The 17,597-nt window shown below is 32.0% G+C and overlaps 3 protein-coding genes across 6 annotated transcripts; 1 reads left to right on the top strand and 2 right to left on the bottom strand.

Annotated features, from left to right (window-relative positions):
- Positions 1-5,627: 5,627 nt before the first annotated feature.
- Positions 5,628-9,767, bottom strand: LOC140863685 (uncharacterized). Of its 2 annotated transcripts, XM_073267279.1 has the most exons (11): positions 9,390-9,767; positions 9,168-9,206; positions 8,351-8,471; positions 8,047-8,108; positions 7,828-7,895; positions 7,583-7,632; positions 7,109-7,178; positions 6,860-6,964; positions 6,659-6,782; positions 6,265-6,381; positions 5,628-5,980 (listed from the first exon to the last, which is right to left on the bottom strand). In XM_073267279.1, exons 1-11 carry the CDS (start codon positions 9,675-9,677, stop codon positions 5,882-5,884), a joined length of 1,143 nt encoding a protein of 380 aa, XP_073123380.1. In that variant the 5' UTR covers positions 9,678-9,767; the 3' UTR covers positions 5,628-5,881. The 2 variants fall into 2 exon arrangements, with proteins under 2 accessions (XP_073123380.1, XP_073123381.1); XM_073267280.1 differs by lacking the exon at positions 6,860-6,964.
- A 1,315-nt stretch (positions 9,768-11,082) lies between these two features.
- Positions 11,083-13,621, top strand: LOC140894522 (uncharacterized). Of its 2 annotated transcripts, none has more exons than XM_073303042.1 (3): positions 11,083-11,517; positions 12,384-12,538; positions 12,724-13,621. In XM_073303042.1, the coding sequence occupies exons 1-3, from the start codon at positions 11,310-11,312 to the stop codon at positions 13,396-13,398; spliced, it is 1,038 nt and encodes a 345-aa protein (XP_073159143.1). In that variant the 5' UTR covers positions 11,083-11,309; the 3' UTR covers positions 13,399-13,621. The 2 variants fall into 2 exon arrangements, with proteins under 2 accessions (XP_073159143.1, XP_073159142.1); XM_073303041.1 differs by having other exon boundaries at positions 12,721-13,621.
- Positions 13,622-13,678: 57 nt separating this feature from the next.
- On the bottom strand, positions 13,679-17,017 carry LOC140894521 (probable serine/threonine-protein kinase At1g09600). 2 transcript variants are annotated; one of them, XM_073303040.1, is made up of 8 exons: positions 16,753-17,017; positions 16,120-16,677; positions 15,253-15,855; positions 14,947-15,174; positions 14,709-14,809; positions 14,545-14,629; positions 14,135-14,464; positions 13,679-14,053 (listed from the first exon to the last, which is right to left on the bottom strand). In XM_073303040.1, exons 2-8 carry the CDS (start codon positions 16,585-16,587, stop codon positions 13,904-13,906), a joined length of 1,965 nt encoding a protein of 654 aa, XP_073159141.1. In that variant the 5' UTR covers positions 16,588-16,677; positions 16,753-17,017; the 3' UTR covers positions 13,679-13,903. The 2 variants fall into 2 exon arrangements, with proteins under 2 accessions (XP_073159141.1, XP_073159140.1); XM_073303039.1 differs by having other exon boundaries at positions 16,120-17,017.
- Positions 17,018-17,597: the final 580 nt, after the last annotated feature.

The raw sequence follows: 17,597 nt of genomic DNA, 5'->3' as shown, positions 1-17,597 counted from the left end.
ATCTAATTGTTGTTTTAAATAAATTGTCACCAAATTAATTAAAGTTAGTACATGGAACTCAATATTAATTAATAGTAACTAATAGTATAAATAAACATATATCTTCCAATTTATTAAGAAAAAAAGTCCCCCTTATCTATATATATATATATAAAAGTCTCACACACCATTGAGAATTTACATTTTCACCATTTTATATAATAATTTGCACATATTTTTTTTGGTTTTTGAGGTTATACACGTAATTGCATAATTCCCTTTAGCTGTCATAATAAAGTTCCAAGTATATTTCCTATGTCTGCCCAATTAATGCATTGTGAATTTACATTTTCACCATTTTATATAATAATTTGCACATATTTTTTTTGGTTTTTGAGGTTATACACGTAATTGCATAATTCCCTTTAGCTGCCATAATAAAGTTCCAAGCATATTTCCTATGTCTGCCCAATTAATGCAGCTTATTCTGCATTCTTGGAATTCCAATACATTTAAATCCGTTTCATTAATTATTATTTCTTATTGACTTTGGTTATATAGTTTTTCTATATTAATTGCTCATACATCTTTCATTAAACTTTCAACAATCCACGACAGGCGACCCACTGTAGTATCAGCTTTTTGTCACAAGGTCTGCTTCACTGATTATGGTTCATGAATTTCAATTTTTTTTAGTTATTTCAGTTTTGTATTTTGTTTTTTCTACATTGAATTTGAATTAAGAGTTTGATAAATAAACACACACTATCGCTTACCCATATATCTTATCTTTTTATTTTTTTAAATTTTTTTTTTTTGCTTTTACTTGTTTAAAAAAAGATTTAAATTAACATTTTTCTTTGAGTAGATTGAATTCTTAAATTTACAAATTAACACATTATCCTCATGATAACTATTATTATAATTTATTATTATTATTATTCGTAGATTGTCACTGTATTTTTGGTTTGTGTTTATTTTTAATATAATTTATTATTATAATTATTATTATTATTCGTAGATTGTTACTTTATTTTTGGTTTGTGTTTTTTTAATAAACTATTATTATTTACATGTGCATATTGAACTTTCCTTTATTTTAGTATTGTATTTTATGCTTTTATAAGTTAATTAATTCTTAGTCACTTATCTTTCTTCTATTTGTTCCCCATTTTCTTTTGCGATGATTAATTTCGAATTTTGTTTTTAAAGTTTGCTTTCACTAGACTGAATTCAAATTTTTACAAATTAGATTCATAGACATATTTTTATTATAATAATAACTGCTATCATTTACCTAAACAAAAAATTAACATTATTATTTTTATCTTTCTTTATCTATTGTTTATCTCTTTTTTTTCTTTTTTATTTTTTAATTATTATTTGTATTATAAATACCGTCTGCTCGTTTGTTACTTATACGTTAATGTCATATTGATTTAAGTCCTTAAGCCTGGAGGTGCAAGGTTCTATTCCTGGGGAGGGCAAAAACCCACTGACAGGAGTTGGGAGGTCATGAGTGCGATGCCCGTCGAATAATGCGGTACGAGCCCATGCTACGGGCTGGGGAGAGTTGCGATGGAAGGACGTGGGTCGTTTTTTGAGGTTTTTTATGTCATTCTATAGATTTATTCAATGCATATTTAATTTGTCACTATTTATTTATTTTAGGTAAAATTAATTGTTAATATTTAATTCATGCCCTAAAATTAAAGTTTAGTTGTTAATTTACATTTTTATCATCATTTTAATTCATTTCATAGTTAATTTTTTGTCATTTCCAAGACTTTTTGAGGTTTTTGAGGTCATTCTATAAATTTATTCAATGCGTATTTAATTTGCATGTCACTATTCATTTATTCTAATTCATGTCCTAAAATTAAAGTTTTATTTTTATTCTCAATTTATTTCATTTAATGGTTAATTTTTTTGTCATTCCAAATACTTTTTGAATTTATTTATGTCATTTTGTAGTTTTATTTAGTGAGTATTTAATTTGTATCTATTTATTTATTATAAGTAAACATAATTGCTAATATTTAACCTATGTCCTAAAATTAAAGTTTTATTAATTGAAAGCTATATTAAAAAAAAATTTATCTACATCAAAGAAATTTATTAATTTTGTGAAATTATTTTCAACATTTATCTTCAACGCTATGCTTTTAGTCTTCATTCTTCTAACATAATATTTTGATTATTAAACTTTTAAACAAATAACAAATTAAATCAAATCATTAATTTTAATCATCTGATTCAAAACAAGTAGAATCATATCATAATCATAAATCGATATTGTATTCTACTTATATAGGAAACATATCTCATACTTTATTCAATCAATTCGTTTATTTCTTAGAATTTGGTAATTTAACTAAAATTTCTTGTATTCCTATTTTTACGAAGAATAACTATAAAATTAACAATGATTCATAACTAAGTAATATCTTAGAAAACTTTAGGGACCAAAAATATTTCAGTGATAAACTAAAAGTGTAATCAACAACATTTATGTTTTTTTATCGAATCGAAGGTAAACAAATATTCATGTTGATATTTGAACTATAGTATAATACTTATAATTAATAATATATATATATATATATAACTGAAAATTTATCTATATCTATATCTATATCTATATATCTATATCTATATAAAAGTAGCACTTTATTTATGAATTTAATAATTAGTTTTGTCATTTTTAAGGTTTTTGAAGTTTTTTATTCATTGTATAGTTTTGTTCAACGAGTATTTAATTTGTATATATCTATGTATTTATTGTAGATAAAATTAATTGCTAATATTTAATTAATGTTCGAAACGAAAGCTTTATCAATTGAAAGCTATATTTTTTATTTGTCTATAAATCTAAAAAAATTATTACTTTTTTTTACCTTACTTTCAAGTTTTATCTTCATCGCTATGTTTTCAGTCTTTTAAATTTTTAACATCATTTAGTATTAAACTTTTAGAAAACAAAAAATTTCAATCGAGTTATTAACTTTTATCGACTTGTTCAAAATAAATAAAATCATATCATAAATCGAGATTTTATTTCACTTGTATTAGAAATGTATTATACTTTTTTATTCAATCAATTAGTTTATTTTTTTGCATTTGGTAAGCTAACAAAAATATTTGGAATTCCATTTTTTAAGAGGGGGGACTACAAAAATAATGGTGATAACTAACTATCTAATCCTTTAAAAAAAATTTGGGATTAAAAATATTTTAGTGTTGAACTAAAAGTGTAATCAACACTGATATTTTTTTGTCCAAATTAAAAAATATATAATTATAACCAACTTTCATGTTGATGTTTGAACTACATTATAATATAATATTTACCTATATAAAAGTGATTATTTAGTTATGAATTTACAATTTTGTATTTATTTTATTTCATTCAATGACTAACTTTTTGTCATTTTCAAGGTTATTTTATGTCATTTTGTAGCTTTTTCAATGAGTATTTAATTTTATGTCTATTTATTTATTTATGTGAATTAATTATAAATATTTAATTCATGTTCTAAAGTTAAAGTTTTAAAGTTATTTTAATCTAAAAATTATATATTAATTTTACAACTTACTTTCAATCTTTATCACCATCCCTATGTTTTAGTCTTCTAAACTTTTTAACATAATATTTCGATCATTATAGTTTCGCGAAAAAAATAAATTGAATCATTAATTTAGTCATCTGGTTCAAGACAAGTAAATCAGATCATGAATAATTGAGACTATATTTCACATATAAATGAAAGATATTTTCATATTTTATCCAATCAATTCGTTTTAATTCGTTTTTTTTTTTTTTTGAATTTAGTAATCTAACTAAAATTTTTGGTATTCTAGATTGTAGGAATAATATTATAAAACTAATGGTGATGACTATGTAATCTAACTATGATAGTTTACTGAAAAAATATTACAAGATTTGAAGAAATAAAAAAAGTTTACCTTGATTATTGCATATTATATGTATATGATTTTTCAAAAAAAGGAAAAAAAAAGAGACATTTACATATTAATATTTTTTATTTTAAAATAATATTATGACAAAATTATGAAACAATTATGTTTATCATTAATTAAATAAATAATTGTATGACTAAATTATTTTTTTGGCATAAATTTGTTAATACTTTAACATAAGAGTTTATATTAGAAAAATTTATTTTGTATTGTATTTTTGTTAGGACATTAATTATTTTATATGCTAAATATTATTCAATGTATATTAAATTTGATTTTCAAAGCTAACGAAACAAAGTTATTCAATACGCTAAAAAATATACACAAAATTGTAAATGTATTATGCCTGAGCAAAAAACTTGAAAATCAAAGCAAGTCATATAGACATCATGTTTTATCAGACGTAAAAAATATATATGATTTAGATGCACTTTATTCATAGAAGATCAAATTTTATCTACAACTAAAACTTTTAAATTAAAAAATTATTATTATTTTTCACTAACTATTTAAATTTTAGGTTTTGGTCACTAAGTTTTCAAAATTTGTTTTTTTATACTAAATTTTATTTTAATCTATTTATACCTAATTGTTGTGGTGACACTTGAAAATGCTTTATTTTGCATCGAAAAATACTGACATGGGCATTATAATAATGATGCAACTTAAATTTTTTTTGACTTATTAAATGTCACGTCAACAATTGGATTAAAAACAGTCAAAATTAAAAGTTAGTGTATTAAAACTTAAATTTGACAAATCAATTGACTAAAAATCAAAATGTGATGTATTAATGAAACTAAAAAAATTATTTTCTTTCAAATAAATTATTGTTTTAACTTTCAAATAAATTACTGTTTTAACTTACAAATCAATAGAAGTAAAATTATTATTTAATAGATATTACTTTTGTTGAAGTGCAATAACTATTCATACTGAGAAGAACAATCGAAACATGATGTTTAAGATACAACATAGTTTAAAATATTGGATTAGTATTGTTACCAATGACTATAATTATTGAAAATGCAATAAGCATTCGACCATACAATATGTATCAAAGTGAAGGTCATAACTTCAATTCACATTGATTGCAAGCATAATTATTGGGAGGAGATTATTGGGTATAATAATTATCTCTTTGCTATGTAAAACAATCAAAATGTAGTGTTTGAACTGTTACGCATATTAAAATATTTGAATTGCACAATTATATATCAATTATATATAACTTTTAATAAAATTCAAACGCTCAGTCTTACGGTTTATAAAAAATCAATGTATTTTTTTACATTTCTCGGCAAATATATAACATATGTTATTGTTTTAAAGTCATTAATTAAAAAAATAAATTAAATCCAAGGTATAAAACATAAAAGCATAGATTAGATACCACAAATCGATCGTAAAAAGAAAAAATTAAAACATAATGTTCTCACTTCAATAATAATTAGAGATCAAATCATTATAACCAAAGTTTGAAATTGATAGTAAAATATATAACACTTAATTAAAAAATTTAAGCAATCAACTAATAAAATTATTATAACGTGTCACGTGCAACGCACGTGCAATTTTATAGTATTTCTAAAAGTCTATCTCAGAAATTACATTTACACATCAGTCCACATTCAATTATACCATCATTATTCTAAAATTTTTATTAATGAAAAAAATTATTTGTTTGAGTTGGATTAATGAAACAGTTATAACCATACATTATATTACATTTGCAAAGTTTTAAAAAAATTAATTAATTAAATATTCGAAAAATACAAGACGACGGGAATATACCACAGTCCACAAGGCACAATGCACCACCCTTGAGTTACATTGCTTTGCTCATTAAAAATGCTGACCAGTGACCACATCCATCTCTTAGCCTCACTACACAAGGAAATACAGAATACAGATCTCCCAACTAGGTGCTCGCAATAGAATACGTCCGGACCAAGTAGGCCATAATCTTCTTGTACTCGCCAGTTTCCATCCCGGTATTAGGATCAACAAGGTAAGGAACCTGCACAGAATTATACTCGACCGAATATATTATGGCGAAAATTTGCATGAAGCAAAGGGGAAAGCACCCTCTATGCCATTAGTTCTATTTATGGTCCTTTTGTTCTTTTCTGAGCCTGTAACCAAAGTCCAATGCACACCACTATATAAACTGTCTTTATACCACAAACCGGCAGGACCCATTGACTAAGTTTTTGGGCTGTAACAAATTAGTAATTTATTTATATTTCAAGAAGGACCTAATGGCAGATGCAGTACAAACACTAATTTAATATATAAGCTGACCTTGTATGATCCAGATAACTCCAAAAGTAACTGAGCTCGCCTTGACCCTTGCCCTACACTCTGCAGTATGTATGGAAGCTCCAATTCACAAAGCACCTCACGAACAATTCGTGCATACTGCGATTAAAATACATCAAATTGGTTCCATTGAGACATCAATAACTCAATCCCAGATATAGAGCATGCACTGTGCACTTTGTGTAGGTAACATGTTTATGTAGAGCATCCCAGATATAGAGAATGATATAATTAATCAGGTTCATTCGAAAAGCAGCAGATATTGATAATTTGACGTGAGGTACCAGAGTGTATAATTTCATGGATAGACAGCTAATAAACAATAAGCTACAAGCGTTGAGAACGTACTGATTGCATTTATAATTTAAAGGCTTACCGGATTGTTTTCAAAGGAGAAGAGTTCCAATTTTTCAGGTGGTGGTTCTTTGGCAGAATTTTTCCAGAGTGTCATTCCTCTGCCTGCTCGGAGCAGGGTAGGCATCCATCCTGTCAACAATGTGCTGCATTTCCATAGAAATCAGCTGCCTTGTAATATATAATTGCTCAAAGGGTCATAAATAGAAGTGTTTGTACTGACCTTTTCCTTGGGATAAAAAGCAGATAATTCAGAAGATAACGGAACATGCATGTATGCAAGTGTATACTTCTATTGTAAAAAAATATCCCACTAGCCCTCATAATCCTAACAACTTTTTAAGAATAACTTAATCATGAACAATTTAGGAACAAGATTAATATATAAACATATCTATGATAAACACTAACAATTAGCCATCATTCCCACCAAGATCTAAGCCATTATCCAATAAATTAGCAAACAAAATACCTCTCCAAGATGCCAAATGATGGACTTCTTTCTCCACCATACTGACGAAATAAGTATTTTACGATGTCACCTAAAAATTAATCATCATTCTCAGCCAAGGAATATGATCAGGAAAGATATTAAGGCATCAGCCAACAAAAGTCTCCTTGAGTGAAATAGCTGAAATTATTTGTATTGATGAAACTCAGATCCTCCAATATACTAGTTTACAATTTTTTTTTTCTGAAGAAAACTTAACTCATCCTAGAAAAATACTCAACTACTGTTACATACAAACATATATAGAAAGATAACTAGTTGGGAACACAAGTACATGCAAACCTACACCATCCATAGCCATCATTGTGTAAATGGCTAGAATATCTATAATAATTTTCGCTGGGATCTTTTGACGTAACTTTAGTCAATTCCTTTCAAGGGAATTTCATTTGTTTTGTAAAGAGTATTTGGCTGGAAAACGGGTTATTTACTTACTGCTTTCATACATTGAAATTCCAGTATTGGGATCTACAAGGAAAGGAAACCTGCAAGATACTATGAAATTCAAGTTAAGCAGCAAAAATACTCATAACTTCACTTCAGGGAAGACAATAATATGAATTAAATTGCACATATCTGGACGACATCATCTTTTTGGATCTTAAATGTCCAGAAACAGGTGATACGATTGTAAGGGCACATGATAACAGATTATTGGTTATAGATATTAGAAAACATACTGTTCCCGGCCACCAAGTTTTCTAACCATTTCCCTGTGACGCATTGATCCTTTAGGACACGGGAAGATCTGCACAAATGATCAGCCATCTTGAAGAGTGGATAGTTTGTGATCGCCTAAGGCCTCAAATACTTTAAATGAACAATATATATCTTCTCAAGTTGAATAATGTATCATCAAATAATCATGACATAACGCAAACATGCCAAAGTTTTAGTACCTCTACAGATAGGTCAAGTTCCGTTATGGCTTCTCGAACCCTCCTGCAGAAGGGGCATGCCTCTGTTGACAAGTCATAAATATTAAGTTAATCCAAAGGCAAAAGCAATAAGAAATCAGATACAGTGAGTGATTAATCAAATGTTCCAGATGATCACCGTTCAACTCAAGAATATAACTGAGTATTACTGACAACAGTTCCCTAGATGAAGATTTTTAAAGATAGGGCTCAGAAGATTAATAACACATGAAATATCAATTAATTATGCGGGTTAGCTACTTACACAAGAATAACAGGAATTTACCGAATTCAAAAAGTTGCAGACGCAGTGGCAGGTTTACTTTCTGTTGATCGTTTAAGACGTCAGATAGTGATCTTGAACCCCATGGAAATCTTGCTAAAGTAGATAAGGAAGATGTAGCCTCCTATTAGAAGAAACAGCATTGAGGCACGTTGATAGAACTAAAATATGCAAATAAATCTCAAACTCGCGAATATAGACTTAACTGATGAAAAATCAACAAATGCATTAATGATTATGTCTCATTATTTCCTGATTTATCCGTTTACCAAAAAATTTCCATAAATTCGAGTCCCCCGAATCTCACAAGATTCATAGAGAATGTCTAATCAGGATTATCATGATCAAAATGGAGCATGGACTTACATGAGAACTAAATCACTGTTGTCAATAACCAACTAATTTTAATATAATTCCCACGAAATGAATCCACAAATCAATATTCAAATTCATACCATGTACTTCAAGTTCCAAATATTAATTGATATGTGAACGAGCAACAGAAACAGAGCGCTAGAAGGCTATGACAGAACATATGTCAGTATCAATATTACATATTCGTTATAAGCTAATAAAGGCCTCACATCTAATGTTAGGGATGAGATTGTTTTTATCATTATAACCAAAGTCACCAAAGTTATCCTAACTTTGTGTATACATATGTAGAGGCAGCAGAATAACTTTAAATTTGCCTCATATTGTTCAAAATGACAACCCAATGCAAAACTCACATCTTTTCATCTTTATCTCACAAATGATCATGGATTTGGCTAGGAACACAGTTTCAACAAGTCATGAGTAACATTTAATAGTGCAATACCTCGAGTAGAAAGTTTCTTTCTTTGGAGGGATCTCCAGCCTACAAGAAGACCAAACTACAAGTATCATCTTCTGAAATTCAATACAGAGTAACAAATTTTAAACCTTGAATATTTCATGTCGATAAAAGAACAGAAAGTGGACATGTATTCCCCAGGAGTAAATAAATAAGTACATAACAAAAAAAATCTTCTTTATAACTTCCCGAGTTGAATCAACGTACAGAGAATAATTTGAGCAAGGGGCAAAGGAGTGACAGAAAACTGGTTGAAGGGCTACCGCCGCCGCCATTGCCAACATCTTCTTTCTCTCGCGAAATCTGGGCTTCTTTTTCTGGGTTTGAAGAGTTTATTGCTTGAAATCTGTTTCTTTTGCAAGAAACCAGGTTCTTGCGGTGATTCCTAGGTGGGATTGCATCTGCTTGTGTAAAAGGTCGAAAGCCGCTGAAAATGGGAATCGGCGAGGGATGATTAGCTGAAATTTTGCAGACATCTAAAGATGGTAACTGCATCTATACGAGGAAAAGCAGCCTGGGTAATTGTGGCCGTTGCTTCTCTGCACCAAGCTAACCTTGTGTTCGATAATTTGGATTTTGCTGAAATGTTTTCCCACTCTCGTTAATATTTGTTTTATCAATAAAAATCGTATTCGATTAAATCATTCGACTAATTCTATATTATGTATCTTGTTAATTCGTAGCTAAAAATATCATGCGTGGTGAACATGCACAAAATTTTGCATTATATTTAAATAATGTCTTTATTAAAAATTAATATAAATCAATTCATTTTTTTTTGATAAATTACGGTAGTAGGTCTTTTTTAAAGAATAACACTCCTGTGAGACAGTTTTATACGTGAGACGGATTAATCATACTCATATTTACAATAATAAGTAATATTTTTGACATAAAAAGTATTACTTTTTAATGGGTGACCCAAATAGGAGACATGTCTCACATAATTAATCCATGAGACCGTCTCATGGGAGTGTTTGTCTTTTTGAAATGATGTACGGATGTATTTCAAACTTAAAACGACGTTCATGTCGTCAAGACAGAGGTAGAAAATTCAATTAAACTGACCAAAATGACTTTTTATATATTGTAAATTCAGAGGCTAACATATCAAAGAATTAACAAAATTGAGAAGACAATGTATGTCGTTACATTATATAGTATATATCAATAAGATCATACTTAATATAAGGGGAACGAGCATATGTTAGCAGGGATTCATCAAGAGCGAGCATATGTTAGAAGGGATTCATCGAGCTGTTAAGTAAATTCCATCGATATATTTATAGTGTTTGGGAGAGCTTTTATTGAAGTATTTTTTAGTTTTTCCTTCACAAAATTTATGAAAAGTGTTTCTTAGATACTATCTTTAACCCTATCATATACTCCATTCGTCTCATATATATTGTCCTCTTTGGATTTTCACACAAATTTAGAAAAATGTATTGGAAAAGCAAATTTTATATAAACTTCATATTTTATCCATATTCAATGTATTAAAAAATGATTGCACAATTTTCAAGGTGTAGTTAACAGAAGTATATTAGTAAAGAAATGTAAAAAATATTACTAAATATGGTATATGAAGGTATATTTGAGACCAATAAAAAAGAAAATGTGGACAATATAATTGGGAAGGAGGGATTATTAATTAATTTATTGAGGAGACGTCAGATAGTAACCAGATAAGAAAAAAAAGAATTAAGAAATTGTTGCATAGTGGGAGAGGGCGAGATAAATAATGGAGGGTAGTTGCATCAAAATTTGTAGTATTAATTCTTTCAAAAAAAATAAAATAAAATTGTAGTATTAATGAGTTGGTCCCCACTCACGCCACACAGGAAAAAATGATAATACCCATATATCTGAACCTTGTACAATGTTAACTTAGAGAGAGCCTTACACCCGTCATCTCCACTGGAGTGATGCACATTGTGCGAATCAAACCCCCCACCTCGGCTCTCTTTTATATACTATTATTCGGCTAAATTATTCAGCATATTCTTCTTTCCCTTTTCTCCAATTGTTGACCCCTATCGCCTTTTCTTCATCAGCACAGAACTCGGGGAGGAGGCCTAGTTCTTTCTTTCTTTTTTGTTTTTTTTTAAATCTATTTAATTGGCGATCATGGATCTATGGTGTGTGCAAGCTAGAAGCAATGTCTTTCTCCTGAAAAATTCATCTCCGGAGAAACCCATTATCTGGAATCCCAGAAACACTTCGATGGCTTCGGATTTTAGGGTTTCGAGGAAGGAATCTTTATCTGGTTGTTGTAAGTACAGATCGATCACAGTCAGAGCCATGGGGAAGAAGAACCCAGGAAATTCCAATTCTGGTAAAAGTTTCGATTTTTAATCTTTTGTTGATGTATTTTTTTCGTTTCAATGTTTTTATTGAGTTGTGAATTACGCTGAAGGTTCCCATCTTTGATGGTTTGATATGTTGATTTGTGCAGTAGAATTACTGCTGATTTAGTTTTGAGAAATATACTGAAATGAACTTGTGAATGCGGGGGAACTAACTCTAAAGCATTTGACTTGTGGCAGCTGCGAATTCAATAGTGTTAGGTAGATTTTGTTTGGGATTCATATTTGCAAAAGTGGATATCATGCATGTCATATACAATTCTAGGAGAAAATGATTTCAAACTCTTAGAGAAGAGTTGGCGTAAGATCATCTCGATGCATGCTGTGATTTTTAGGCTGCAAATACCTCGAAATGTATTTCAACTTTGCTCAAGTCTTGCGTGTTGTAGAACCCTTTTTGCTTCGAGCTTTTAACCGTGGTGAATGATCATATTGATTATTACTAAACGTTAGGTTGATTAATTCTGAGCTAGTAAAGATTGTGATAGTATTGCTTCTAATTTGTAAGTCTACAACCTATGGCTGTAGTTTGTGATTAGCTGTCTGGTGGTACTCTATCATGTATCGCATGGAGTCACTAACACCAGCTTATGAAAGCTTGGTTTTTTAAGTTGCTATGTTAACTAAATGAGATTAGATTTAGATGAAATTTTCCTGTCATTTATTAGAGGCATCTTTCTTCTGTTGGTACTCTATTTTCTCTCTCTGAAATTTGAAGTTCTTTCCTGATTTCTTATTTCTGAAACCATGTTTTCTTATTCTTCTGTGATCTCTATTGTTACTATGAGAAATACTATCACAAGTGCTATTCAATATGGAGTTTTTGTGTCTGTAGGAAATAGTGATAATCCGAAAGCTGGAGGAGATGGAACAGATGGGAAAAATCCTCCTGCTGGAAAAAACAAATCTAGTAATAATGAATCCCAGAAATCTCACGGTAAACCCTTGGATTGGAGAGAATTCAGAGCATTGCTCTACATCCAAGAGCAGGTATCGTTGTTTTTTCTCAAAGGTTTGGTTTTCCAATATTTATTGGAAGTTTTATTCTATAGGCCTTGGCTGTGGTATTGCTTCTCTGACGTGATAGGATTTGGCAGGCTTGAAATTCATCTAGGCTTAAATTATGTAGTTTTACCATTTCTTATGGTATGGCTTGTCATGTGATATTATAGCAGGCAGAAAATGCAGATTCCGCTCACAACCAAGAGAAGACAGCTCCTGGATCTGTATCTCTTCCCCTCAAATGGGCACACCCAATATCAGCACCTGAGAATGGCTGTCTCCTAGTTGCCACAGAAAAGCTCGATGGAGTTCGCACATTTGAGAGGACCGTAGTTCTTCTCCTCAGATCTGGAACAAGGAACCCACAAGAGGGTCCATTTGGGGTTGTTATAAATCGTCCGCTTCACAAAAAAATGAAACACATGAATCCCACTAATATTGAGTTAGCAACTACATTTTCAGATTGTTCTTTGCATTTCGGTGGACCCCTCGATGCAAGTATGTTTTTGATAAGAGCTGGGGAAACTACAGGACGTCCCGGTTTTGAGGAGGTCATTAATGGAGTGTATTTTGGTTCTCGAAATACTCTCGATGAAGCATCAGGATTGGTGAAGAAAGGCACTCTTAAGTCTCACGATTTCAGGTTCTTTGTGGGATACGCAGGATGGCAGCTGGACCAATTAAGAGAGGAGATTGAATCGGACTACTGGTATGTTGCTGCTTGCAGTGCAAATATGATATTTGGTGCTTCACAGAGTTCCTCGCCTGACGGATTGTGGGAGGAGATTCTGCAACTAATGGGTGGTCACTATTCTGAATTAAGCCGCAAGCCTAAGCAAGATCTATAGTTCTTTGAGGAAATGATGTATAAAATCAAGAATCTTCCTTGGTAGTGGAAACTTCTCCTAAGATGTACAGTATTAGCTTACAAAATTAAATAAGTAGATATTTTTTCCTTCCCCATTTCTTAAAATTTGCTGTCAATGCGTACTAGCACTTGAGATAAAAATGTTCTGAATGACAGTAACCTCTATCGGTGACATTTGATGAAGAGTTGCTCATGTTAGCATATTTATTCGGGCTTTGGGGTGTTGAAAATTTTATTATTTAGTTATTTACACTGGCAGGTAAACATTGAAAAGATGTAAATTGTACATTGTAGTATGCAACGAAAACACATCAGCTCAAGTCGTCATTCAAGGGGTACACTCCACTGCATCAGCAGCATGTTCATAATTTGAAAACTGAAGAACCATTAATTTTGTATATCTCTTCCATCTCTCTGACTTGATTTCCATCGTGGGCTGTAATGCACCAAATCTAATGCCACTCTACTTAGTTGTGTATACCTTACTAGTACTCGTAGCAGTTCTTTTTGGTCTTGGCTTTGCGAACTGCTTCTTGAATCTGTTTTTCGTGTTCTTTTAACATGTCTTCCATGTTCCCTCCTGGAGGCATTAATGGCCCAGAAAAATGTATCCTATTTTTCTTAGGTACATAACGCTGAAAATCATGGAAAGTCATGCATTAGTATTTATCATCAATACATACATCTATATGAAGTTGATAGTTTTGAGAACATACTGTTGAGCCATCATTTGACGTTGAGTCAGTGCACTTCAAATGATGATTCGACAAGTCAACTGTCGACTGCAATTGAGAGCCTTGTCTTGTGAGTTGTACACCACGTCGACTAGAGCTTAATGAGCGGACAGACACTGAATGATCTGTATCATCGTCACACATCGTTTTAGCCCATGAGCATCCTGCTGCAGCACTGGGGTGAATCACTGAATTTGAATGAGAATATCCGTTCTTCAAATGATTCCCTCTGAGTGGCGGCTCGATTGGGAAACCAGTTCCAGATTCCTCCTGCGGGTTGTACTTGTAACTGGTGCTCTTGTTGGATTTCCCCTGTTTTCGTCCCCCAATCACGATCAGAAAATTAGATGAAGTTATCCCATTAGATGCGCAAGTAACAGTTCTGAACGTACCTGTTCTTCAGGAACAGGCTTTGATTTTCTTGAATTATCGCGAGCATATCCAGCCCCTCCACCTTTAACACTATCAGCTTTTTGTCTGGATTTGAGAACCAAAAACATTTGTTAGAAATGATCCTGGAACGTGTTTATGATATTCAAATCTTTCAGGTACTTGCCTTCTTACTTCCTCTTCTCGAATTTTCGCATCAAGTTCCTTACTTGGAGGATACTTGGGTAAGCTAGAAGGATCGCTGGGAAGAGGCTTTGTTGTGAAGAACTGAACCAAGAAACAAATCCCAGAATTTGTCGAACAAGTAAGCCATAAAAACCAATAAAATTCTTGTAGAGTACAATCAAACATTAGCAGCGCAAGAAAATTAGAGATATATACTGATACTACGAACATTGGTGTACCTCACTTCTGAGGGCGGAAGCAGCAGTACCCCTGTTACGTGGATCGATAGAAAGAAGTACTTCTACGAGGGCCAAAGCCGATGAAGGAAAGTCCCTGAAAGTGTCAGCGAGACGGCTCTTGTACAGTTTCTGTGACTTAAAGCTACTAGCATGCGGTAATTTTGTTTTCTTCCAATATTCCTCCGTTGGGGAACCACATAACTTGAATATCTTGTGCATTTGCTCCACCTTAAATATGGATTTCATATTTTGACTTTTAGTGACATCTGGGTGATAAGTTCATTAAAATTCGAAAAATACACATACCTCTGTTCTTCCAGGCATGATAGGCTTCCCTGCGAACAACTCAGCAAGAATACAACCAGCGCTCCACAAGTCAATCCCGGCCCCATAGTCTGTTGCACCTAGCAACAGTTCAGGAGCTCTGTACCAGAGAGTCACCACACGGCTAGTTAATGGTTGCTTCTGGCCAGGATCGAGAAATGTAGCCAAACCAAAGTCTCCAATTTTGAGGGTTCCATTATTGTCCACCAGAAGGTTTGAACCCTTAATATCTCGATGAAGAACACCACGACTGTGGCAGTGTTCTAGTCCCCTAAACATCTGCTGCATATAACACTTAATCTGCGGCTCTGTAAATTTGACCCTGGGAGAAGCTAGAAGTCCAGCAAGATCATGCTCCATGTATTCAAATACAAGGTACAAGCTTCCCGAAATCCTTGATGTCACTAATGCTTCAAGCTTCATGACATTTGGATGGTCTAATCTACGTAAAATGCTGATCTCCCTTGCCATGAAACGAACACTCTCTGGGTCCATATTCACAAATCTGACTTTTTTCATTGCAACAATTTTATCAGTTGTTAGGTCGCGAGCCCTGTACACGCTACTGTATGTTCCTTGTCCAATCTACATAAATAAAGCATTTTTTGGAGCAAATAAGTAAATAAACAAATAAAACAGGGAACTCAGCCTAGAAAACATGGATATACCAAGAAAATTCTGCGCTTCATAAGTATATGTAACATATAGAACATCATCACGCTAATCTTACAACCATGATTTAAGGTCATATTCAGTGAAAGGGATAATTTTTCAGATAATAACAAAATGCTGAAAATTCTGTCAGTTAAGAAGTGAAATGAGTAAAATGAAGAACTTATATGACTTAACTTTGTTGATTTTCTCATAGGATTCTGCACTCCGAGGAACCCAACCATGAATGGCCTCTCCTGCGACAGAAGCGAGCCACGATGGCCATCCTGCAGCAGCATGCTCGCCTCTGGTACCATGGGGCGTAATTGCTATCCTAGACATTCTCTGTTGCACTCCATTGACTCCTCCAAACTCCGAGGTAGAACGCCTTTGGTGCCCGTTTTTCGGCCTTTCAATGATCCTCGTTTTCCCATCATCCTCAACGTTTAAAGGTGGGATACAACTCCCGTTGGATTCTAACGATGTTTTTGATCTTGAATGAAGTGAACCTTCATTCTTGAGGTTACCTACTCCTACTATAATCTCCTCTCCTTGCAAGGGAGCTATCATCTGTACCGAAATTTTTTTGACCTCTTTCTCGTTGGCCTTTTCGTTTTCAGCAACATAATCATTCACATCTGATCCTCTGGAACAAAGGCAACCCATCTCCTCGGTGATTTTTCTAATGTAATACGTACAATCGCCTTCCCAAACATGAAGTTTTAGAACAATTCAGCTCCTTGATTCGACGACCCTCTTCAAATTCAAAGCAAATGATTAGATTGCTTATCCCGGAAAACGAAACATGCAAAAGGATTCAAAATTACATACAATATTATATTCATCAAGATGGATAAATAATGGCTTTTTGTATGAAAGATTGCAAGGGAAAGAGAAGCTTGAAATAATGAAACAATCTCAAAAGTACAAATGCAGATGGCAATTAAAGGTCAAAAGCCCAGACCACCAGAATCCAGCATTACAAGAAAAAGGTTTAAGAATTTGTGATGAAAGCATATATAGATATATACACAAATATAATGTATATATATTGAACCTATGCCTAATGAATTTACAGGAGTTCAAGTTAAGGTTTGAGGTGGCCTGATGAAAGATTTTGGGTTTCCAAATTCTATTTTAGTAGTTTTGTTGGCTAATGTCATCCAATTAAATTAATAAATAAATTAAATGAATAAATAAATATAGTTTTAATCTGTCTGTCTAACGTTAATAACCATCCAACTGAGCAGGAGCCTAAAAACCAGAGCCACCATTGGTTTCCAAGGTTTTGACAAAATATTCTGAAAATCTAAGTTTGTAAGAAATGAGCTGTGGACAATGTTGTTCACATTTTCTCAGATGGAATTTGCTAAACTCAATTTCTGTAATAAATTAAAATAGGGTTTAATGCATACGGCCCCCTTGTAAATGTTCTAATTAGCTTATAACCCCTCGTATTATTTTAAGTGGCTCCACGGTCCTCGCGTATTTGAAATATTAGCTCACGTGTCCCCGATACATATTTTTGTTTTGCACGCGCGTAAGATGCAGGTGGTGCTTGTATGTTACCCATATTTTTATATTCAATTCCTAAAATGCCCCTCCCCTCATTTATTTTAATCAATTATTCGGTTTTATTCTTATCTCCCTTCGTTGTCTTCTTCATTCTCACTTTA

This window comes from Henckelia pumila, chromosome 4 (assembly GCF_033568475.1).
Source record: "Henckelia pumila isolate YLH828 chromosome 4, ASM3356847v2, whole genome shotgun sequence".
Lineage (NCBI taxonomy): Eukaryota > Viridiplantae > Streptophyta > Magnoliopsida > Lamiales > Gesneriaceae > Henckelia > Henckelia pumila.
Note: the sequence above shows the minus strand (reverse complement) of the source record. Positions and strands in the feature narration are given on the sequence as shown.

Excerpts from the sequence above, each read along its gene's own strand:
- LOC140894521 (XM_073303039.1), bottom strand. The coding sequence starts at position 16,587 with ATGGGTTGCCTTTGTTCCAGAGGATCAGATGTGAATGATTATGTTGCT. Across the intron at positions 15,856-16,119 it reads CCTATGAGAAAATCAACAAA|ATTGGACAAGGAACATACAG; the intron begins GTTAAGTCATAT and ends TTATTTATGTAG. Across the intron at positions 14,054-14,134 it reads CGTCAAATGATGGCTCAACA|CGTTATGTACCTAAGAAAAA; the intron begins GTATGTTCTCAA and ends CATGATTTTCAG.
- LOC140863685 (XM_073267279.1), bottom strand. The coding sequence starts at position 9,677 with ATGCAGTTACCATCTTTAGATGTCTGCAAAATTTCAGCTAATCATCCC. Across the intron at positions 9,207-9,389 it reads CCTTGCTCAAATTATTCTCT|GCTGGAGATCCCTCCAAAGA; the intron begins GTACGTTGATTC and ends GTCTTCTTGTAG. Across the intron at positions 5,981-6,264 it reads AGTTATCTGGATCATACAAG|GTTCCTTACCTTGTTGATCC; the intron begins GTCAGCTTATAT and ends AATTCTGTGCAG.
- LOC140894522 (XM_073303041.1), top strand. The coding sequence starts at position 11,310 with ATGGATCTATGGTGTGTGCAAGCTAGAAGCAATGTCTTTCTCCTGAAA. Across the intron at positions 11,518-12,383 it reads CCCAGGAAATTCCAATTCTG|GAAATAGTGATAATCCGAAA; the intron begins GTAAAAGTTTCG and ends TTGTGTCTGTAG. Across the intron at positions 12,539-12,720 it reads TGCTCTACATCCAAGAGCAG|CAGGCAGAAAATGCAGATTC; the intron begins GTATCGTTGTTT and ends GTGATATTATAG.